The sequence below is a fragment of the Camelus dromedarius genome, chromosome 18, assembly GCF_036321535.1.
Source record: "Camelus dromedarius isolate mCamDro1 chromosome 18, mCamDro1.pat, whole genome shotgun sequence".
NCBI lineage: Eukaryota > Metazoa > Chordata > Mammalia > Artiodactyla > Camelidae > Camelus > Camelus dromedarius.
The window spans coordinates 24,016,057-24,040,234 of NC_087453.1; the positions used below are offsets into that span (position 1 = coordinate 24,016,057).

The 24,178-nt window shown below is 51.7% G+C and overlaps 1 protein-coding gene and 1 non-coding gene across 3 annotated transcripts in view; both read left to right on the forward strand.

Moving 5' to 3' along the window:
• Positions 1-2,996: 2,996 nt before the first annotated feature.
• Positions 2,997-24,178, forward strand: part of EBF4 (EBF family member 4) — a 52,137-nt gene continuing 30,955 nt past the window's right edge. The window contains exons 1-7 of one of the 2 annotated variants that reach the window (XM_064475830.1): positions 2,997-3,332; positions 3,845-3,966; positions 13,102-13,258; positions 13,472-13,535; positions 13,696-13,751; positions 15,263-15,336; positions 16,378-16,446. In XM_064475830.1, coding sequence (XP_064331900.1) covers positions 2,997-3,332; positions 3,845-3,966; positions 13,102-13,258; positions 13,472-13,535; positions 13,696-13,751; positions 15,263-15,336; positions 16,378-16,446 — 878 coding nt within the window. Of the gene's footprint in view, positions 3,333-3,829; positions 3,967-13,101; positions 13,259-13,471; positions 13,536-13,695; positions 13,752-15,262; positions 15,337-16,377; positions 16,447-24,178 lie in introns of those variants that run through there. The other variant, XM_064475831.1, reaches the window with a different exon arrangement.
• Positions 8,241-8,314, forward strand: TRNAT-CGU (transfer RNA threonine (anticodon CGU)). The gene has a single exon. It is a non-coding gene; the product is annotated as a tRNA-Thr (tRNA).

The window sequence follows — 24,178 nt, forward strand, 5'->3', positions numbered from 1 at the left end:
GGCAGGAGTTGAGAGGTGGGACCTGTGTCTGCATTTGGGAAACAGTAAGCTCTTCTGTGTCAGGCAAGCAAGGGACTCGCACAGCAAGGGAATGGAGGGAAGGCTGGCAAGAGCATTCGGATCAGGCATCAGAGGGCCTAGACTGTCCCTAAACTGGGTCCCCAAATGTCTACTTGGGGAGCCACGAGAGACACTTGAAAGTTTCTAAGCACGTGATGGCCTGATTTTAAAAACTATGGCTGGAGGATGGAGGGTGATTGGGGGTGGACATCTCGGGGCAGGAAGAGAACTAAGGAGGCTGTCATCAGACCGGGGCAGATCCCTCTTTCAAGCCAGGGTGGAGTCCAGTGGAGGACAAGTGTTTCATTGTTAAAGATATTCACTGTGGGCACTGGGTGGGGAGGAAGACGTGGAGGGCGAATCCTTAAGAATGAGACAAAGAGGTGGCTGTGGGAGGGGCGAGGAAAATACCAGAGATGAACTCCTGAGCCCCAAACCTGGTGGGCATCAGGAGGAGGTGCCATGGGCAGACACAGGGGAACCAGGAGGAAGAGCTGGTTTGTAGGGACTGGGCATGAATGTGCTCTGGGCACATGGAGATGAAGCACCCCAACCCCAGCTCAGGGGCACAGCTACTTGAGAGAGGGCCGCTGTCTGGAAGCAGGTGCCCCCCTCCTCCCCAAGGGTCAAGCCCAGCTCTGTCCTCACCAGTGGATGTTCAGGACTGACAGAAGCAGATGGGGGCCCGCCCTAGGACATTATTTCCTCAAAGATGGCCTCTGAGACTGTGGGAAAGCATGAGTTCTCCCGAGCGAAGGAAGGGGAAAGGGAGCAGGACCCTGGGGCTGGGGCGCCGAGGGGTACGAGGGGAGACGGTGTGCTCTGGTCACCAGGATGGTGTGTGGAGGAGGGGGTGGTGTGCAGAGCCCAGTGAGGCATGGGGGTCAGAGGGCCTGAGGCCGAGAGAAGAACAGACAGCAGCAGAGCTGGAAGGGAGCCGGACCACTAGGGCTATAAGAGCAGCTCGCTGGGGGCCGGCAAGGCAGCCTCGGGGGAGTGCGCTTGTGGACTCTCTCAGAAACAGGAGGAGCTCCAGTTGGAGGAGGAGGAGGCGGGGACAAAGGAGTGTTCTTTGAAGAATGGGGAGGTCTGAGCAGAGGAAAGAAGGAGAATCCGCACGCAAACAGATCAGATGGGACAACATCAGGAGGTGCAGAAGATGGCACTGAGCAAAGAGGTCCCTGAGTCCACATGCTTCTCCGGGTACAGGGGGAGAAGAGAATGGCTGAAAAGACCAAGAAAGGTTGAAAACCATGGACAGCTGAGAAAGACAGCAGGATTCTGCCAAGATTCCCTGTAATCTCTTCACTAAAGAAGAGGTAGGGTATCTGCGGGAAATTTAGAGAGCCAGACGCAGGTTTGAAGGTTGGACAGAGGGGTGGAGCAAGTATGGAATAGCCTTCGGGGTTTCTCTAGAGCAAAGCTTCTCATAGGTGATGTGTATGCAGATCACCTGGGATCTTATTAAAAGGCAGTTTCTGATTTAGCAGGTCTGGGCAAGGCCTAAGCTTCTGCATTTCTAACAAACTCCTGCTTAATGCCAAAGCTGCTGGTCCAGGGACTACATTGGGAGGAGCATGGATTTAGAGAGTCAGATAAGGAGATGGAATGAGACTGGCTTAACAATTCACTTTAAGGAGAGACCTACCTTTGACAATCTCACCTGGGATAAAAACTGAGACGTCTGGGTGGGAGTGACAGCCCTTGCAGGTGATGGAGAGGGGGGCATGGAGAGGGAGGGATGGTAGAGGACAGAGGTCAGAAGGAGGTGGGGGTGCTCTGGGGTGGTAGGAGGCCCAGCAATGTCCCTGGGACCCATAATTTGGGTCCATGTTGGGTGGATCACTAACTGCACACTTAGAGGCCCCCCAAAAGAGTATGGGAGTCAGTTGGGGCAAGAAAGCGGTATTCCTGGGGTGTCTGAGAGTGAAGCAGCAGGCTGGGCGGGCCACCACCATGCTGTTCTGCAGGGAAGTGCTGGACTCATTCTGGGCTTGCTCAAAGCCCGGCCAGGATACACCAGGCCAGAATGTGGGGAGAGGGGCAGAAACGGCTCAGCCCTCAGGTCAAGGGTGGGATGGTTTCTGCGAGGAGCTAAGAAAAGGGGAATGAAATCGGAGAGGGAAGATTCTCTGGCTGGGGAGAAAGAGGACGTCCGAGTCCTAGCTCAGTATCCAACTTGTGTCAGAAATCAAGAGGTTTCTAAAAGGCACAGGTTGGAAACGAAAATGCTTTAGTTTTAGGGAAGCCAGGGACTGGACTAAGGATGGCGAGTGCATCGACGCCGCTTGGCGTGTCTGGGGCCCAGCCTAAGAGGAAAAGGTTTGAGCCCTAGGCTGAGGTTAAACAGAGGTCAGGCTTGCCAGGGGAAATGCGGGGAGGGCTGCCAGGGCGAGCAATGAACACCAAGAGTAAAAGCTTGAAGGCGTCAAAATGAGCAGCAAGTGCAGGAAGTGGGCGTCGGTGTGGAGAGTACGGTGGGTCTTGGGAGACGAAGATGAGTCGAGAAGAAGCCGGGACTTCGTCCAGTGGCGACCCGGAGGCAGTAGACGTTGCTGAGTGCTGCGCGGCACGCTCCTCTAGCTTCGGCCGGGCTCCCCCGCCGCGCAGCCCCGTCTGCTCCCTGTCCCGGCCTCCTGGGCCGCCGCCAGTCCCTCCGGTTCCTTCCCGTGGCCTCGGCCAGGCCGCAGCCCCCAGCCCCGGCGACCGACTCGCCAGGGTCCGCCCCGCCGCGGCGGCCCGGGCCCGGCCGCTCCTCCCCCGATGATGTCACGTCCCTGGCCGCCCCTCGGCCGGCCGCGCCGCCCCGCCCCCGCCTCCCCCGGCCCCCAGTCCCCTGGGCCCGCCCGCTCCCGCCATCCCTCCTCCCGCCCGCTCTCCCTCCCTTCGGCTCCCGCTCCCCCGGGAGCGGCGGCGGCGGCGGCGGCGGCGGCGGGATGGCCCGGGCCCGCGGCCAGGCCCGGGGGAGCAGCGGGCGGCGGCGGCCGCGGCGGGGCAGCGCGGGAACCGGGCCCCGGGGGGAGTCGGCCGGGCTGCTGCTGCTGCTGCTCCAGGTGCTGCCGCCCGGGGCTGCGGCAGGGCCGGGGCGCCGGGGCACGCGGGGCGCCGCCGCCGCCGCCGGCGTCTGCTGGCCCGGCGCTGCCCCTGCCTTTCCCCGGGACGCGCGACTGTTGCTGCTCCTGCCGCCGCTGCCGCCGCTGTCGCCACCGCCGCCGCAGCCGCCGCCGCCGCCGCTGCTGAGCTCCGCGCCCTCAGCCTCCGCCTCCCGGATGGTAATCAGCGCCCCGCGCCGGCGCCGCGGGCGGGTGGGTGGGAGGTGGGGGCGGCGAGGGGGAAAGGGCGGGCAGCCCGGCGCCCCCGCCTCGCCAGAGGCAGCCCCCGGGGGCGCTCGGGCCCCCCCTCCGACGACCGCGGCCCTGGGCAGCCGCCAGAGCGCGCCTCTGGGGCGCCTCCGCGCGGACCGGGTGCCGGCTCCGCTCCCCGCCCTCCCCGCCCGCTCGCAGTTCGCCCGCCGGCGCTCAGGCCGCGGGGGAATCCCTCCATCTCCCCGCCCCGCGCCCCGGGAGGGGAGGGGACAGCGCCGGCGCTCGCGGACCCGCTTTCTCCGAGGGAGCGCCCTGGAGGCTAGCGCGCACTGAGCCACCGGGACTGGCGCTGCGCTCCTGTAGGCGCCCAGTGCCGTCGGGCGGGCGGAAGGAGCTGAGACGCCCCGCAGCCTCGGCGGGACCGGATCCCCGGCGGTGGGGGCGCCCACCGACTGCGCGCCCTTATGTTCCCTGCTCAGGACTCTCTGCCCCGCGGCGGGCTGAACCTGAAGGAGGAGCCTCTGCTGCCCGCCGGCCTGGGCTCGGTGCGCTCCTGGATGCAGGGCGCGGGCATCCTGGACGCCAGCACCGCGGCGCAGAGGTAAGCGATCGGACGCGACCTGGCTCGCTCGGGTTGGACGGCTCCGCGCCGCCTTTGCTCAGCTTGCTGAGCTGCAGGAGCGAGAGGGTGGAGGGATTCCTAACTTTGGCCGGTCCTGGAAAGCTCTCGCGCCCACCCTGCCCTGAGCGCCTGTGATTCCTCCTTTGCTTGTGGGGCGGGCCGGGGCGTGGCTTCTGCCTTCACTCCCGGCTGTCCTGGCTCTGATTTCTGACTGTCGCTTGCGGGCCAGCCGTCCATGGCTGAGAAGGAGGTCTCCCGGCTACCCGCAGTCTCACAGCTGCCAGCCGTCAAGGAACTGCTGACCCCTCCTTCTCAGGCAGTCTAACTGCCCCTCCTTATCCAATTCCACTGATCTCTGCCAGGAAAGGCACAAAACCCAGCCCCCTTTCTGCTTTCCAACGCCCCTCAGAGTTGGAGGATGGGGATGTGCAGAATTGGAGAAGCGGCTGGGGGCTGAAGAGTGGGAAAAAAATGAGGTGGGCAGTTGGCTTGGCTGGAATGATTGGAGCTGAGAATGGGGCAGAGCTGCTCAGGTCCCCTCTCTCCTCCAGGTGTTTTTCTGGCGGGTCCTGCGGAAGGCAGGGATCGCTGAAAACCCAAAACCCACGCTCATCCCCTCTGGCTCCTTTGCAGAAGTCTGGGAAGGGGGCCTGGGTGGGGGATGGATTCCTGGATTTAGAAAGAAAGTATAAAGGTTTGTTGACCTGACTCCCACAACACCTGGGATCCGGGCTTTTTTGTATCCCCAGTTGTGAGCAAGGGGAGCTCGGGTTTAGATATCCTACCTGGAGTTCTCAGTGGCTGGAACTAGGGAGGTGCTGCCTCTGCAGACAGCTGGGGCACCTGGGAGCTGGGCTTCCCAGAGGTCTCCCGCAGTCTGAAGAGGTTCTACTGGGGAGTTACCTGGACAGAACAGGCCTGGACACCAGCCACACATTCATATCCCCAATCCTGTTCAGGGGATACCACCTCACCCCTTAACAGACACACACCTTGTTTCATGTGCAAACAGAATGGTGTTCCTGCAACTCCAGTGCTTTCATGACTCGAGAGCGAGCGCCAGGGCCTCTCTCTGGACCTCACCTCTTCAGGAACAGAAAGGGTCTTGCCTCTGAATTAATTTACATACCTTTACTCATCATATAACTATATTCCAGAAAATAAAAAGGAAAACAGAAAACAAACCCCCACCTCTCTAATACAACTACTGTCAATATTTTAGTGTATTTCCTTCCCATCTTTCTTCCCATTAACATATTTTTTCCTGTGTTATACATACAATTCTGTATCCTGCCTGTTTTTCTGTGGGTTCTGGTTTTTTATTTAACTTGAAATGGTCAATTTCTTAGTCTTTTTTTCTCTACTACCGGCTGTGTGGTAAGAGTGGGTGGAGAGTTACAATGGGGCCTCTGGGTTTAAGATTCCTATTTCTCTCTGACCCACCCCTCTGTCCCTGACAGCAGGTCTGACAGGAGGGAGTGGAGGGAGGGGTGCGGTGGGAAGGAGGCAGTGCCCTTATAGCCTGTGAAGGGGCAGGAAGTGTGGGGACATGGCTCTTCCCCCAGGATCAGGTGTCAGCAGTGTTTTCTGCACTTGAGAAAGAGGTCTGGAGTGGGATGAGGAGTCCATTCTGAGTCCTCAGGGCCACATCACGGGGACTCAGAAGGCCTCCCCAGTTTGAAGAGAGGCATATCTTCAGGCCTGGTCTGCTTGACATCTCTGTCTCAGACACAAGTTGGGAGCCACAACACATTTGATTGCCTCTGGGCACCTCCTTCCAAGGGGAGCAGGCTACTCCTTTCTCCTCATTTTTCCTAAAGTGCTGTCATCTTGTTGGTTGGTTCGTGACCCCACCCCACCGCCAACTACCCCCACCCCACATCAGTCCTGCTCAGGTCTTTCCATCCTAAAACAGCAAGGACAGAAATTCCTTTCCCTGCCCCGCCCCCCTCTTCTAACACTGCCTGACTCCACTTGCCTGGGAGAACCCTCCCACCCCCCGCAGGGCTGCCTGGGGTCTGACAGCTGTCTTTGGTGCGCTCCTGGCCTTCACCCCACAGCCACCTGGTTGTCAAGGCTCCCGGCTGTTCCCTCTGCAGTGCCCATGGCCAGCTCTTAACCATGACACACTCTTGTCCTCCATGACTCTCCACCCTGTCTGGAAGGTTAACCTCCCCCAGTTTACCACCTCGGCCTTCTAGCCCACTGCCCCAGCCTCTCACCACGTCCTCAAAACCTGGACGGGGGCCAAAGCAATATTTCCAGAGAACTTTTCTCTGATCATGCTTCTCCCCAATTAAAAACTTCAGTGACCCCCTACTTCCTCCCAGGCATTCAGCATTCAAGACCCATCACAGTCTGACCCCAGACTTCCTCTCAGCCTCTATGTGATACTTGGCATCCAACAGTGTCGCTTGAAACAGTTCCCCTGCCCCCAGCACCCACACACCCACTGAATAAAATCTTAACAGCCTCCAGGACTGCCCCCTCCCCGCCCCAGCACCCTCCCAGGGGAACTGTTCTTAGTGCTGTCCACGGATGCTTGTCATAGGCCACAGTCAGCTGTGCCCTGCCCATCCCGGGCTTCCTCGCCCTGCCAGCCCAGCCCTTCCTTTAGGTCAAGCATGGGAGCTTGTTCATTCTCGCATCCACAGCACCAGGCTCAACAAGCTCGAGCAGTCAGTAGTGGGCAACGAGTGTCTCTGAAGGAAGCAGGACTTAGAAGCTTCTCAGATCCCTTTTGGTGGGGCTCTGCTTTCCACACTGCTGGTTTCCAGGATCTACCTGACCCCAGGAACCAGGTCCTGGAACAGCCGCTGCTTCCCAGCCTCATAATGCCAAGGTCTAACAGAAGATGGAGAAGGCCCCAAGCCTGCTAAGATCTATGAGGGAGGCTCTGCCAACAGGAAGGAAAGTTCTGAGCAAAAGAGGGCTAGGGAGAAAGAGTGCATACTCATACACTGGTGGTAACAGGGAAGGCGAGTGCCAAGGGCTGACAGGTTCTTCCTAGTGGGGAGCTCTGCACAAGGACCCCTGGCCATTGCTATGACTGGCCTTAAGCTGGGCCAACAGGACTTTATCTCCAAGACCCATATCCCAGCCCCAGGCCACCTTCTCTGGACTCCCCTGCAGACCCACATCCTCTTGCTGGGATGCTCAGCACGGAAGCAACTCTCCTCTCCTGACTCCCAGCCTTGGGAGACTTGGAGGATCCAGGTCAGCCCTCCCCATTGAGCTGGTCCCAGAACACTAGCAGGGCCCTATGAAGGAAGGCGGCTGGGGCTGCCTTTCCTGTAAGCAGCTGCAGGCTAGCCTCCCTGCTAGGAAATGCTTTTGTTTGCTTTAATAATTAATAGCCATTCCTCAGGCTGGGACCTGGCAGGCAGGCCTGGGGGTGGGTGGCGAGGGGTGGGCAGAGAGAAGCAGGGTGGACAGGCTTTAGGCAGAATTGAGAGCAGGGGGAAGTGTGGGAGAGCTGGCTGGTGAGCTCCTTCTCCGCCCTCCTCGTCCAGGGACCTGGTGGCTGGGGCAATTTCTCGGAGCAGGTGAGCAGAGCCTCTGCTGGGCAGTGGGAGCAGGGGATACTAAGCAGCCGCAAAGCTCCCTCTCCTGCAGGCCCTTCTGGGCAGCTGCTTCTAGGTGCCAGGTCCTTCTCTTGCCCGCACCATCACATTGTCGGAGTGGCTTCGCCCCAGTGAGCTGCTACTTTTATCTTCCCAGGCTCTGGGCAGGGCTAGGCCAGTAGATCTCGGCTGGGGTCAGGGATACCAGGCCCTGCTTGAGGATTATGAGCAGTCCCAGGGGCCCAAGAGATGCCTGAAGGGAGAGCCAGGGCCAGCAAGATGCTTAGAGGAAGAGTGGATGCAGAGGAGAGGAAGGGGAGACATACGTAGCCATGCGAGGATGGGAGGAAGAGGAGCTGAATTTAGCAGAAACGGTAGGGGAATCTGAGACAGAGGATGAGATGAGGAGATGTGCACTTTTCCCTCCTTCCTCCTGGTTGGAGGGATGAAAAAGAAGCCTCCCCACCGCCATCACTGTTGATCTCAGAGCTTCTCTCCATTTCCGCAGGTTCCCAGGTCGAGCAGGCCCTAGCAGAGGCACTGCTCAGAACTGCCAGGGCAGGCCAGAGTTAGAGGGTGGGGGGAAGGCAGAAGGCCTGAGGGTGCCTCTGCGGGGAGGCCAAAGCACCAATCCCGGCCACTTGTCCTCGGTGGGGTTTGAGATGCTTGTTTTAAATTGCTTGTCTTAGGGGGAGGGTAAAGCTCAGTGGTAGAGCAAGTGCTTCGTGTGCGCTAGGTCCTGGGTTCAATCCCCAGTCCCTCCATTTAAATAAATAAATAAATAAATAAATAAATAAATAAATAAATAAATAAATAAATAAATAAATAAATCCATCCTAATTACCTCCCCCCCAGAAAAACAAAAATAAATTGCTTGTCTTTATAATAAGCATGTAGTTGAGGATGTGAAGAGTTACGATGACCTTCTGAGAAGAGAGCAGAGCCAGACTGTATGTAAGGGACCAGACAGCTGTGGTGAGATCCCACAGGTGCTCGAGAAGGGTCCAGGGCATCCTGCTCAGCCTTGCAAAGGAGCATCTCCAGGGCCGCTGGACGGTCCCAGCAATAGCAGCCAGATAACCGCGGCACCCCCAGCATGCCCTCACATGCATCCCCTTGTGCTCTGGAGCACAGGCCACCTGAGCGGCTGAGGCTGTGAAGGTCAGGTTGCCCTTGGTGTTGACTTTCACCTGGATTCCCAGCACAGGACCCAGGAAGCCCACACACTCCCATGTTTGCTACGAAGCAGATGTCCTGCAGCCAAAAAATAGCTGCAAAGCTTCTGTGTCGCGGTTGCCTTTAACTTGGGGGCTATTTCAGAACAGAAGATGGGAAGGGGTCATTGGGCCATGGTGGAAATACAAAAATGGGCACTTTTTCCTCCCGCATCTGGGCTCTTCAGTACAGGAGCAAATGCCCTGCCACCTCAGCACCCTCCAGAGTGGATGGGAAACTGTTTTGAACATTTTGGTTGAAAACAATCTTAAGAAAGCAAGGAGATGTGTAGTTCATTTTGGAGTCTCACAAAAGTGGTTAATGTGGCTGTTTTCAGCACTCAGCTGCATTTATCTAGAACAGGCGCATATGGGCACGCTTTGTGCGCTAATCATGCTAAGTGAATGAGACATTTCTGAATTATATGCTCCAGCAATACGCGTACCAGGTGAGGCAGTTCTCATGCGTATCTGCCAAGCTGCACGCAGGCCCTTGGGCTGTAGCTTGCTGGCTTCCAACACACAGCGGGCTTCTGGATGGTTGGTGGTTGGTACCCAACCCACATCCCCTGGGGACCTTTGGGAAAGGGTCTGCTTCGCCCGCTAGCATCTGCCTCCTAAGACTTTCTTACACCACTAGAGCCTGCTCTGCCCACCTGCACACCAGATCAGAAGCACCTTAGAAATGACGTCTTGGAAACCCTCAACCAATGACTGACTGGGGCTGGTGGACCAAGACCTCCCCCAGCCCTCTGATGGGATAGCTGAAGCACATGTTCTAGACTTGTTTCCAGAGCTGCAGCTGCCCACAGTGGTAACTCTGGTATAACGCACCCATTAGGGACTCCTTTCCTCCTCTCTCACTCCCCATCCCCACCAGGGTTTCCTGGGATTACCTACCACACAAACTCTGTGCATTTGAATCCCTGTCTCTGGGTCTGCTTCCCAGGAAACCCAGATAAAACACTAACCTGTCCAGACCAGGGGTCTCCTCCTGCCTCCCTTCTCTCTTTTAGACAAAGGATTCCTATCAATAGACATCCTCGCAGTCTCTCCCCACACCCCAGTGGTTGTCTTGTGAATCTCATTTTGGAGACCACAGACTCAGAGACATTGGCCTTCACCCGCATCTCTGTCTCTAAGCCAGTGTGGGAGCACATGTCTGCTCCCAGGATGCCCTAGACCCCTCTCAGACCGCTCCATGGCTCCTGGCTCTACTTTCTGAGTTTTTTGAGCATATCTCTATGTTTCTTTCTGTTCTTTAATCTTGGTTTGTTTTCTCATTACAAGAGCATCAGCTGTTCCCAAGGGAAGAAAAGCAGAAGTCTCCCCCTTCCCCTCCCCACCCTCTCCTCTGGGGCTTGCAGCTCCGTTCACACACATGCAGTGGAGGTACCTGGGGGAACCAGGAGAAGGAAGGCACAGTCCAGACCAAAGCCTGGCACTCTAGCTGCCGTGGTGATCTTCACATCATTCTCCGTCTCGTGTTCGTAGAAAATACGAGGATGTCTTTAAACCAAACTTTTCCTGTTTCACCTGGGTCTTCTCACTTGTCCCGCAGGGATAGGAACAGGATCAACAGAGGCATTCACAGAGCAGCTGTCATCCGGGGCATGCCCAGCAGGGGTCTTGCCCATTCTGCAGTCCTCTCCTGGTCTGCAGGGGCCAGGGCTGTTACTTATGTTGTTCTGTTGTTCATGACAGTGATCCTGTCCCAGAGCTGTAAACTAGCCACCTCTGTCCCACTGCCTTGCATGGATGGGCGTGAGCCCAGAGGGTACTGTGCCTCAAATCCATTAGGCAAGGTGGGGAAGGGAGGATGATGCTGGTCTGCCTCAGGGCAAGTGGGACTGAGCCTGCTCCCGCTGTGGGGTAGGACACAGTGCACCCTCCATGCCCCACAGCTAGCAGCCCGAGATACTGGTCTGCAGATCCCAGCAGGGGTACCTGCTCCCTTTCCCCTCCCTGGGCCCCCCGACCTCTCTTCCTGGGAATTCCCTCCTGGGAGAGGGCAGGCAGGCCTTGTGCAGGGAGCTTGGCTTGGGGCTTAGGCCAGACTTCCCAGGTCTGGTCCTTAGGAGCCTGGCAGGAGCTGGCAGGCAGCTAGGATCCAGGACTGAGTGACATTTGTCAAGAGTGATGGATGGGAAAGGAAGCTCAGGCCAGCATCATGGCTTTACTCTTGGCCTGGGGAGTGCAGAAGCATCTGTGTAGAAAGGGGGTGTTGAGCAGTCCAGGGGACTGTGTTACTACTCAGCGTCCACCCCCCTCTAAGGCCTCTTTCTCTCTCCATACCCTCTCTCCCCACTCTCTGAGCCTTCCAGAGACCTTTCCTGGGCTAGATGACTGAGTAAAGGGCAGCGTGATTTGGGATGGCCCCACAGCCCACCCCCTTCTGGCCTTCTCTCCCCCCAGGCGGTCCTGAAACCTGTCCCTGGGGAGCCTCTCTCCCCCTAAGCTGGTCCTGGGGGCCCGGAGGGAGGAGTCAGGCTTGCTGCCTCATTAGCATATTCATCAACAGTAATCAGGGACCTGCTGCGATCAAAGCCCTCTTAGGGCTTCCCTGCCTCTTGGCAAGTGGAAAGCAGGAGGGTTGCGGCCTGGTCTTGAGAAGACTGTAAGCCTGAGGGGGAGGAGAAGGGAGGGACTGAGGGACGAAGAGGAGAGGGGAGGATGATCTGGGAGCAGAGAGAACCTCTGGTGAGGAGGAGAGGGTATTGGTGGCCCCCTCCTCCTTATCTTCGTCAGGGACAAGCAAGACTCATCACTTTTGGCTCCAAAATCAGCATTTCACATGGCCCACTGAGGCTCCCAAGCAGACTTTCAGGAGGAAGAACAATTTTCATTTTATTGTTTATGTGTTTACTACAATCTGTATGAATTAAAAACACAAACCTCTCCAGCCCGTGACATTTCAGATATTATGGCTTCGTATGCAGCCCAGTAAGATTTAGTTGACTTAAAATTACGTGAAGAAAAACATTAAGTAGTGATGCGTATGGCAGACGTTCACAGTGACACGTCCCCACTGGGACTCTGGTCTAGATGGTTCTCAAGGCAGTTACATCCTCGATCTCGCCTCTGCATCCCTGCAGCAGCCTCTCACTTTCCCACACTGTGCCCTCCCTGCCTGCAGCATCTTCTAAGCCCTGCCTGGCTTCCGGTGGCCTTTAGTCTTGTTTCCCAAACAACGTCCCTCCACAGAAGTACTCTGTACTCAAGTAACCATGGCAGGTTAGTCAACCTTCTCTCTCCCCACTTCACTTTTTGAAATCTGTGGTCCAGTGACACTAACTCTCACATCCACAGCCATTTCTTATGCTGTTTGTTCTGCCCTTTTGCCTCCTACTCCTGTTGAGCTCCTATTCATCCCTCAAGGACCAAGGGAAAAGCCATCATCTCCGTGAAGTCTTCCCTTCACCTCTCACAGAATGAATGAGTTTTTTCTTCCTTTGCTTTTATCATTTTTTATATAGTAACGTCTTTCAGGGAGCACCCAACACTCTGTCTTGTGTTACAGCTCTCTGTATCTGTCCTCCCTCCCCTTCCAAGTATTTCATTCCAGCCCCACGTGGTGCCACATGGCCAGTGCTTCGTATATCTTTGGGGTTCAGGGAATACTTGATGAATAGGGCTTGGTTCTTCTCCTCTTCTTGCTCTCATCCAGGCTTTGCTTCTGGGACTGCTTTCTGGCAAGGCCACAGCAGAAGATCCTCCTGCCCAAGGGAGCCAGTGGCTGTCTTTCCCAAAGTGTAGAGGCAGGTCCCTACACCTGGGGCGGGCATCCCCACCTTCAGCCATAGCCCAGGGGCCAGGCTGGGCAGACTGGCGGCCCTGAGCCAGCTGGATGTCTCTGAGAGTCTGACGGACTTTGTCATCTCCCAGGCAATGCCTCAGGCTCAAGAGCGCAGCTGTGAGCTGGGGTTCAGTGGGATATCTGTTCCCAAACTTCCCAGCTGCCCCTTGAGGCCCCAAAGGGCAGTTACAAAAGCCTCTGGTCAGTAAGACGGGTCGCTTGTATGTTTGGTCTTAGAGATCAGCCTTTCAAAATGCGAGGCCCCGGGAAGAGCCCGGGAAGGACCTGGCAGAGATGCCTCCGTTGCCACGTGCTGTGCTGTTCATTCCCACGGGAGCCTGGGTGACCTCAGGGCTGAGAGGCCTCTGTCTGGAGCTGAGATGGCCCTGGCAAGGGTGGAATGGGCCCGTCCAATTTCTTGCCCAAACTCTAGACACATCAGAGCCCAGTCCCAGCCAGCTCACGCCCCGGGACAGAGGCAATGGGGTCTTTCTCCCGGGAGGGCACTGCCAGTGGTTTCCCAGCAACTCTCCTCCCACAGTGGCGTGGGCCTGGCACGAGCACATTTTGAGAAGCAGCCTCCCTCCAACCTCAGGAAATCCAACTTCTTCCACTTCGTGCTGGCCATGTATGACCGGCAGGGGCAGCCGGTGGAGGTGGAGCGCACAGCCTTCATCGACTTCGTGGAGAAGGACCGAGTGAGAGGCTCGTGGGCTCGTGGGCTGGCTGGGAAGGAACAGGGCGGGGGTGGGGAGGGCTTCAGGGATCCCCTCCCACTGGGGTAGACGATGGATCAGTGGTGGAGGAGCAGAGAAGGGGTAGTGAACAGATGGAGGGAGGGAGGAAGGTTGACGGAGGTGGCGGGAGGATCCCTGGGAGCACCGAGCATCCTCCCCACCTTGTCCCTGCAGGAGCCTGGGGCTGAAAAGACTAACAACGGGATCCATTATCGCCTCCGGCTGGTGTACAACAACGGTGAGTGAGGCCCACTGCCCACTGCCGCAGCACCATTTGACACCCCGCTGACAGGGTGTAGGGCGCCTGGCTCCATCTGGGGAGGGTGTGGAGTGTGTTCAGTCATCAGAAGCCACAGGGACTCCCCATACAGCAAGCCCTCTCCGCCTTCCCACCTTAGGACTTCGGACAGAACAGGACCTGTATGTGCGTCTCATCGACTCCATGTCCAAGCAGGTGAGGCGGCCCAGGGGATGCTCAGGCCTGTCCAGCCCCTTCTCTGACCTCCATCTCCCATGTGGTCTAAGCAAGCATGCTTGTCCCTGCCCTCAACCCTTCCATGCCCCTCATCCCCACCAGACTATCTCCCCCCGTTCTCACCACAGCCTGCAGAAGGAGGTGTGGCGTTTGCCCTATGGACTAGAAGAAGACAATATTTGTACAGGTTTTGTCTCAGGTCCTGTTGTCTAGAAGTCCAGCTTAGATGGGGATCCAGGTGCACGTGATTTATTGAGGAGAAGGGGAGAAGGTCTCAGAAGGGGAAGGAGGGAAGCAGGACAGAGCAGGGGATACTCAGCAAGGATGTGGTCTCAGCTAGATCCACAGGGAGCCCTGGAGAAGGAATAGCACTAGAGGTGTTTCCCCTTGAGGCAAAGAGGCCAGGATTCTGTCCCCTGTCCCAGTCACTGGCTGGGGACCACTCCCAAAAGTACAGTGTAACCTTTCAGACATTTTCAGGTGAAGCAGCTCCTATCTACTGAGAGCTAACACTACCAACAGCTGGGGGATGGGTGCGCTGGCCCAGTGAAGGGGACTGGGTGGGACCCCAGAGCTTCTACGGCAGACCCCCAGCACCCCTAGGGCAGCTGAAGCCCTGAGGGATTGTGCAGGGGCAGAGCCCCTAGCCTCACGCTTTTCAGAGAAGTTGTGCCTGCTGGTAAGGAGCGGAGCTGAGTCTCAAGTGGGAAAACCAGGGGCCAGCAATGCAAGGTAGAGACTTGGACTTTCCCCCGCAGACATCTCCTGGCAGCCTCCGCCCATCCCCAAGGCAGAGAGAGAAATGGTGTTTCTCTAGAAAGCCTGTGGTCGCCATGGTGCAGGAGGCAGACCAGGCAGTGGCAAAGTGGGATGGCATGGGGGTCGGGTGTGGAAGGGCTTGGGGGATGTCCAGAGAGAGGGGGACCCCACAAATGAGGGATGGCTGGGAGGCCCAGAGGTTATAAAGTGGGAAGCCAGATTCGCAGGTTGGGAAGCTCACTTCCTGCTTCACGGCTGAGGAGAGGCTGGGAGACTGGTGGGAGGCTGATCCAACAGTCCAAGAGGCAGACTCCGGCCTGGCCTGAGGAGGTGATAGGGATGGGGAGAGAGGCTGAGGAGCTGGCGGGGCAGCCCAGAGGGACAGTGCTTGTGAGAACAGCGGGGCTGAGGGTGTGTCTACCCGCCTCCCCCCACCCCCGCAGCTGACCTTGGTCAAGGTCATCTGGGGACCTCCCTGGCCCCTGGGGCAGAACTGGCTCCGGAAAGAGCTGCCTGTGGACAGACAGAATCTGTAGACCTCGCCACTCTTGCCCATTCTTGGGGAAGGGTGTCCTGGTGTGGGGAGCCAGGCTCCCAGCTCCCACTTTGCCCTGCTAGCCCCCAGAGAGAGTTGTAGGGTGTCATCTTCCCTGGGGGCAGGGCCTGTCTCCCCAGCACCCAGTCTGGAGAGGAGCCTCTCTCCCACAGCCTGCATCCTTCCCCTCCCCCAGGCCATCATCTATGAGGGACAGGACAAGAACCCTGAAATGTGCCGAGTGCTGCTCACCCACGAGATCATGTGCAGGTGAGAAGGGCTGGGTCACGTGCACCTTGCCCCTTGGCCACGTCCCCGAGGATTCCCACTGGGCCCTGCCCGCCAGCCACCGCCACCGCTGCCACCAGCACCCTCCCCGCCCATCCCTAGGAAAGCCTGGTGTGGGGAGGTGATTAGGTAGGAGTGAGGCCCCTGGGCACAGTGCTGGCTGAGAGGAGGGTCCTTGAGGCCCCATTAGCCTGGCCTGTTTATGTGGCTTCTGCGAGTGTTTTTGTAAGAGAGGCCTCCCGCTGCTGCTGGGAAGCTTAACTAATAAAGCTCAGGGGAGGCCTTGCTGGGGAGGTGGGGGCAGGGCTTGGGCCCCTGGATTAGCTCAGGGGCTGGAGGAGGAGACTGCTGCCTCTTAGGTGAACTTCAGGGCACCGCCTGGGCAAGTAGGGTGGAGGTGGGGGGACACAGCTCTCAGCTCCCCCTCCCCATTCCCCCAGAGCTCGGCCTTTCTAGGCAGGGGCCCCCCAGGAGATGCCGGTCAGACAGGGTCCTCCGAGGCAGATCCTCGTGCTTGGAAAAGAGAATAGTGTTCATAAATCTGGTTGGGACAGGCTGCCTTTGGGAAGGGTAGTGACCAGGAGGGGGCTTCTGGAGCGCTGATCGCATGGTATTTCTTGGTCTGGGTGCTGGTTCCACGAGTGGGTTCACTTTGTGTTAATTCACGAGCTGCCTGCTAACATATGAACTCTTTTCTGTAGGTAGAAAAAGTAGACAGTAGGTGGCTAGCAGCCTGCCCTTTCCTGGATCCTCCAGGAGCAGCATGCCTTTGGGACAAGGGTTTCCTGGCCAACCTTATCCCCAGGGCTGGCCTCTGCAGGTCCCTGTGAAAGACCCTCATCACCCTTCTCCCCCAGACCCCTGGGAGTGAGCCCCTCTGGCCCAGAGATTCCATACTCAGAGACAGGAACTCAGCATCCTCACCCGGGGCCACACACACACACACACACACACACACACACGTTGTAATCTCCCTCTCCTTCACCCCCTTCCCCCTTCCCTCCCTCCTCCTCTTTCCTTCAGCCGGTGCTGTGACCGGAAGAGCTGTGGCAACCGGAATGAGACACCCTCAGACCCCGTCATTATTGACAGGTACTGCCTGGGGGAGGAGGGCTGGGTCCTGCAAGGCCAGGGCGGCTGGGATCAGCCACAGAGCACAGCAGTGCCCACCCCCGTGTTGGTGGCTCTGCGTGGAGAGAACAGCCCTCTGAGTGAAGCCCCTGGTGGCACACTTTCTGGGGCCGGGCTTAGGAGTTGTGTTCCCTGATGGAAGGACCAGGACCAGGGAGGGCAGGGATAGGGGGTGGGAGAGGCTGCGAAGGCTGGAGGGGCTAGCCGAGCCTGGCAGAGAAAGTGGGGTCTAGTCCTGGTTCCACCTCCGTGACTTGACTCTCTGAATGTCCGTTTCCTTTGTTTGAAAAATGGGGAAATACTTCGCAAGTTTCAGTCATAGGATTGTCAAGATGATGCAAGTGAAAATGCATTCTCCCACCATGATTTTAATTATTTTTTTGAATAGGAAATGCATATATAGGGTATAAAATTTGAAAGGTACCAGACAGCAAATGATGAAAAGTAAGCCTGCCTCAGCCCTATGTACAGCATACTGTACACACTCTTTTCTTCCTTACCTTTTTGTTTGTAACAATATATCTTACAGGCTATTCCCTATTGGAACATAAACCCCGCCTTATGCTTCTTTTAATGGATAAACTATTCACAAAGTGCAAAAATTCAAGAACTTTAAAAGAGCTGACAGCAAAGTGTCCCGCCTCTGCCTCTGGCCCATCCATTGCCCTCCAAATAAGCGAGCATTGTTACCCATTTCATCAGTATCCCTCCTGAGATGGTCTGTGCCAGAAAATGCAGGCTTATATTCTTTTTCTCATCTTTCTCTTTATTTTTATAAAATGGCATACTAAACATACTTTTTAAAACCTTTCTTTTTCTCTAAAAGATTATATATATATATATATATATATATATATATATATATATATATATATACACACACACACACACACACGTATATATATATCAGGGAGCTTATATCAGGACACAGTAAGTCTCCTTATTCTTTTTTTGCTATTGCAAAATATTCCATTGTATGGATGGACTATAGTTTCTTTATATAGTCTATTGCTGGACATTTTAGCTGTTTTCATTTCTCTTCAGGGGTAGAATATGCTGCCATGAATTACTTTGTCCATGTGTGAGTTTACATGAAGGATGATACAGAAGCACAATTGCTAGGTCAAAGGAGATATGCATTTCCACTTTTGATAGTTATTGCCAGGCTGCCTTCTGTAGGAATTAGACCAATTGATATTCGTTACCAGCTATGCTGAGAATGCCTGTGACCACACTCTGGCCAATTAGTATGTTGTTTATCCATTCAACAAATAGTTTTTTAACTCCATTCCGTGCCAGGGTCTCTACTGTGTGCTGTGGATCAAGCAGTGACCAAAATAGACCAAAAAAACCTTGTGTTGATGGGCTTATGGTCTAGCAGGGGAGATAGATATAGACTAACTGAATGAATAAAATGTATAGCAAGTTAGACGGTGACAATAGCTAAGGAGAAAAAGGAAGCCATCAGGGAAGATCAGAGAGCGCTTAGGAAAGGGATAGTGCAATTTCAGAGTATTTAAGGATGGTGTTGCTGAAAAGATGACATTTGAACCAAGATCTGAAGGAAGTAAAGGAGTCAGCCAAGTATGAGTCTGGGGGAAGAATGATCTTGGCAAGAGTGTACCTGTCATGTTTAAAGAACAGCAAGGAGGCCCGGATGACAGGAGTGGGGGGGACAGGAGGAGACGATGTTGGGGATACACTAGGTGGGGCAGGAGGAAGATTAGACCATGAAGGGCCTCGTGGGTTGCACAGAGGCCGTGCTTGTTGGCCGTTGTAAGGACTCTGGCTTTTATTCAGGATGACATGGAAGCCACTGAGGGTCCGAGAAGGATGATATGACCTGGTTTATATTTTGACACGATTTTATCTCTAGTTCCTGTGTTGACAGGGACCTGTAGGAAGCAACAGTGGAGGGAGGTGAGATAGGAAGCCATTGCAGTTATCCAGGGGAGATGCTGGAGGCTGTGACAGAGAGGGATGTTACAGAGGAGGTGGTGAGAAGTGGTGGGATTCTGGATACACTTCATAGGCAGAACAGACAGGATGTGTTACAGAGGGGAAGACAAGGTGGCAGAGCAAGAGAAGCCAAAGAAGGATCCAAGGCTTCTGACATGAGCATCTATAAAGGATGGGCTCCTATTGACTGAGAAGGGAGAGATTTCAGGAGAAGCAGGTTTGGGAGGAGGAAGGTCAGGGCTTTGGCTTTGGATGTGTTATATTTAAAATACTTGCTAAACCTCCAGGTGGAGATGTTGAGAAGCAGCTGAAAACATGAGTGTGGATCTCAAGGGGAGGGTCCAGGATACGGAGGTAGATTTGAATGAATGAAATAACTGAGGGAACTAGTGTTGAAAGAAAATAAAAGTCCGAGAACTGCGTCCCAAGGTGTCCAGGGTTTAGAGGTCATGGAGATGTGGAACCAGCAAAGGAAGTCAGAAGCCACAGCCAGGAAAGTAAAAGGAAAATCAGGGGCGTGGAGTGTCCTGGAAGCCTCTATAGAAAACCTGTTCTGATAAACAAAATGTGGTGTAGCCATACTGTGCAGCATTATTTGGCCATAAAAAGGAATGAAGCACTGATACAATGTGAATGAACCTTGAAAACATACTACATGAAAAAAGTCACAAAAAACCCCATATTATATGATTCCATTTATATGAAATGTCCAGAATAGGCAAATCTATAGAGACAGAACGTAGATACGTGCTTGCTTAGGGCTGCAGGGTGTTTACTAAAGGGTGTGGCACGTTTTTAGGGGGGTTTTTGTGTGTGTGTGTGTGGTGATAGAAATGTTTTAGAGGTGAAGGTTGTGATGGTTGTGCATGTCTGTGAGCATACTAAAAACCATCAAATTGTATACTTTAAATGAGTGAATTCAATGATTTATATGAATCGATCTCAATAGAGATGTTATTTTTTTAAATGCAAAAAAATATCAAACTATTCCAAAAGGAGGCAGTTGTCAGCTGCATTGAATGCTGCTCATGGATATGAGAAAAAGACTGAGAATTAACTATTAGATTGGTGACGTCAACAAGAGCTATTTCAGTGACTAAAGGGGCAGAATCCTGATACGGGGATGTCTAAGAGAGAACAGGAGAAGAGAGATTAGAGACAGTGGCTAGAGGAACTCTGGAGTTTCACTCTAAAGAGATCAAAGAAACAGGCTGGTGGCAGGAGCCCAGTGGAAGGCTGAGAAAAAAACATAGCTTGTTCATATGCAGATGACAAAAACCCAGGAAGAAATGGCAAAATGATGATGCAAGAGGTCGAAGGGGGAATTGCTGAAGCCACCATGTGTCCTCTAGTCAGCAAAGGGCAGGGCATCCCCTGCCCAGGTGGAGGACTGGTTTGAGCCGGGAGCCCAGATAGTTATCCACGGAAACAGCAGGGAAGACAGAACCTGGGTGTGGAAAGAGGTACATGGGAGTACCCAACAACACCCATGTACCCAACATAGGAGCTTGCCAACCTTCTTTTCTGATTGCTTTGTTTTCTCAGTGAGATGGGAGGATGAGGATGGAAAGGGTGTGAAATAGTTGTCCAGAAGAGTGAGTGGACCATGGAAATGTTCTGTGATTGCCAAGCGGCACTAAGGGCTCGCTTGGAGATTTGTGGTTATAAATTTAAAGTGAGACATTCCCCTAGCCACGCTGAGCCGCATGAGTGCGGTGGAGAACAGGTGAGTGGTTGCATGTAGCCAGAGCGAGGGGTTTGCTAGGTGACTACAGGGAAACATGAGAGAGCAAGGGAGTGACAAGTGTAAGGGCTGTTTACAAAAATGGAGCAAGAAATTTAAGCTGGGTAAGGAGAGGTGCAGGGGAGAGTAAAGAGAAGGCACGATGAATGGAACACAGGTTATGATGGAGCCAAAGAATTACTGGAGTTTAGGTACTAGACGGGGTGGGGGGGGCGACCTGGAGGTTAGAAGGTGGTTAGAGAGCGGGCTGTCTATAGATAGGATTATATGGAAATTGCATTTATTGGTAATGTGTAGCCAAGGGAGACTGGAGACAAGGTCACTGGAGGAGAGAGACTCGAAGAATGAAGAAGAGAGTGTGTTGGAAGATTTACCTATATTGATACTGAAATCCAGGAATTATGATTGATTTTAATGATTTTTATAGATCCTAGAGACTGATCCTTTGTTGGGGAAGTAAATATCAAGTATCTCAATGCCGCTGAACTTATCAATCTTTTCCTCCTGGATTTTATTCTGTGTTTTATTTTAGAAATCTTTCTCCATGCTGAGTCATAAAGATAGTCTCCTATATTTTCTTCTAAAGAGTTCACAGTTTTTCCTTTCACATTTAAGTTAGTAATCCCTGTGGAACTAATCTGGGGGCATGGTGTGAATTAAGATATCAATGGACTTATTTTTATTTATGAATCACTAATTATTCTGTTATCATTTATTAAATAGCTTATCCTTTCTTACTGAACTGCGGTACCATCTATGTCCTAAATAGATTTTCCTTCTATTTGCGGATCTGTTTCTAGACTCTTTGTTTTATTCCCTTGATCTATTTGATAATCTCTATGCTAACGTGACATTGTTTGAATCACTACAACTTAATAACTGATATAGACAAGTGTATAGGGCAAGCCTCCCCTCCTCTCTTGTTTATCAGGGGAGCACTGGCTATTTGGCCTTGTGTGTTTCCATAGAATTTTAGAATCCACCTATAAAGCTCCATTCAAACAAACACACGCACATCTTTGGGGGTTTTGATTAATATTACAATTAACTTATACATCAATTTGGAGGAGAATTCACATCTTTATGCTACTGAGTCTTCATCCATGAATACAATTTATCTCTCCATTTAGGTAGATCTTCTTTAATGACTTTCAATAAAAGTTTATAATTTTCTCAATAAAGGCCACTTACACTTGTTGTTTTCATTCATTCAATAAGTATTTACTCAGCATCTACTATGTACCAAGCACTGTTCTAGGTTCTAGAGATGCCACAATAAACAAAGCGGACAAGAATATCCATACTCATGGAGGGAGAAGAAACTGGGGAGTGGGCAATAAACAGTAATTATAAGTATGTTAGAAAAAATAAGTATGTTAGAAGATGATAAGTGGAATGAAAACAAATATATATACAGGGAAACATAAGAGAGCAAGAGTGGAAAGTGTAAGGGGTGTTTATATATATATATAACTGGGACATTATGCTGTAGACCAGAAATTGACACATTGTAACAGACTATTCCTAAATTGAAAATAAATAAAATGCTTATTCTCTGCACACTTGCAGGGGGTAAAAAAAGATGATAGGTGGAAAATACAGAGAAAAATAAAACTGATAAGAAATTTGGGGGTGGAGAAGGTGTGATTTTAAATGGAGTGGTCACAGTAGGCCAAAATAAGAAGGTGGAGTTTAAGGAAGGACTTGAAGAGGTGAGGGGATGAACCATTTGGTTGATCAACTATAGCTTATTTCTAGGTACAATTTATATTTGTTATTGTAAATTATATCTTTTGTTATGTCTTCTTTTTGTTGAGATAGAGAAATGCAATTGCATGTAGATCTTTGTCTTTGGATTCGTTGTTTTTTGTTTTTTTTTTTCCTGTAGATGCAGACATCTTATGTAAACAGTGACTTTTATTTTTCCTAGCCAATCTTTATGTATTTTCTTTCTTTTTCTCACTTTACTGCACTGACTAGAACCTCAAGTTCAGCCTTGAGAATATAAACAGTGGTAATGGGCAGTCTTGTCTTGTTCTTTATTTTAAGGAAGTGTTTCCAGTGTTTCACCATTAAAAGTGTTGCTGACTATAACTATTTGGTAGCTATACTTCATCAGGTTAAAAACAGTTGGTATGAGAGGTTTTTATTTTTTTGTTTCTTTTTCACGGACAGATATTGAATTTCCCATGTTGCTTTTTTCTACATGCATTGCATTGATTGTATGGCTTTTCTCCTTTAAACTGTAATGCACTGAATTTCATTAATGGATTTTTTTTAATACTGAACTACTCCTGGCATAAACCTAACTTGATGATGATTTACTATCTTCTTTATATGCTTCAGGGTTTGCTTTGTTAATATTTAGGATTTTTGCATTTATATTCAACACTGATTGGCTTGTAATTTTCTTTTCTTACGATATGTTCGTATAATTCTGACAATCAGCGGTATACTGGCCTCAAACAATTAGATGGGGCATGTTCTTTCTTTTACTATTTGCTGAATGAGTTTGTAAGAGTTTGCAATAATTTGTTCCTTGAAGATTTCTTATAATTTGCTTTTAGTTTATGGGGTTGATGAAGAGAGGATTTTTAAGCCATTTATTTAAATTTTAATGGTCATAAGACTATTCAGGCCTTTCTGTTTTGGTGAGTTACATTTTTTTAAGGAATTTGTACACTGTACCTAAGTTTGCAAATTTGTTTCCATAACGTTGTTCATAATGTTCTCTTATCTTTTTGGTCTCTGCTGTATCTTTAGCTGTGAACCTTTTCCATTCCTGATATTAACTGTGTCATATCTTTTTCTTTGATGAGTTTTGCCAGCAATTTTTCACTTTTACTAGTCTTTCCTAAAAACTGTCAGCTTTATCAGTCCTTTTCTGATGTTTTGCATTACATTAATTCTGCATTTATCTTCATTATCTCCCTTCTTAGTTCTTTGGGTTTATTTTGTTGTTCTTTTCTCATTTCTTAAGTTGGATGTTTAGTTCATTAATTGTTGACCTTCTTCTTTACTAATATAATCATTTAAGGCTATGTCATTTCCTTAAAATACTGCTTTTCCTGTACCTCACATTATTATATGTCACGTTTTCATTATCACTCGGTTCCAAGGATTGTTAAATTTCCATTATGATTTCTCTTTCAATACATGGGCTGTTTAGAAGTGTGTTTCCTTATTCTTTACCTGTAAATTAACTTTATGAGGTATAATTGATATATGATAAAATATGCGTAAAGTATACAATTAGAAACGTTTTGACATATGTATACACTGACGAAATTATCACCACAGTTGAGATAGTGAAGGTTTTCTTCATCCCTGAAAGTTTTCTCATGCCCCCTGGACTCTCCCCCTCCCTCCCCTTATCTCCATCCTCAGGCAAATGTTGATCTACTTTGTGTCATGGGAGATTTGTTTACATTTTCTAGAGTTTTGTATGAGTGGAATTATACCATGTGTGCCTTTTTTGTCTAGCTTCTTTAGCTCAGTATAATTTTTTTCATTTCATCCATGTTGTTGTGTTTATCAACAGTTCATTTCTTTTTATAGCCGAGTATATTCCTTTGTATGACTATAGCAAATGTGTTTGTGTCTTCATCTCTTGATAGACATTTGGATTGTTTCCAGTTTTTGTCTAGTACAAATAAAGTCTTATAAACATTTATATACAAGCCCTTGTATGAGCAAGTGCAAAAAATAATTAGGAGTGGAATGGTTGGATCATATGGTAAGTGTATGCTTCGTAAGTAATTGCCTATTTTCCAAAGTGGTCGGACCATTTCACATTTCCCACCAGCAGTGTATGAGAGTTGTAGTTCCTCTACATTCTCATCAGCACGAGAATGATCTATGCTTTTAATTTTAGCCATTCTATTAGGTGTGCAGTGGTATCTCACTGTGGTTTTAATTTGCACATCCCTAATGATTAGTGATGTTGAATATCTTTTCGTGTGTTTATTTGCCATCCATGTTTTCTTGGGT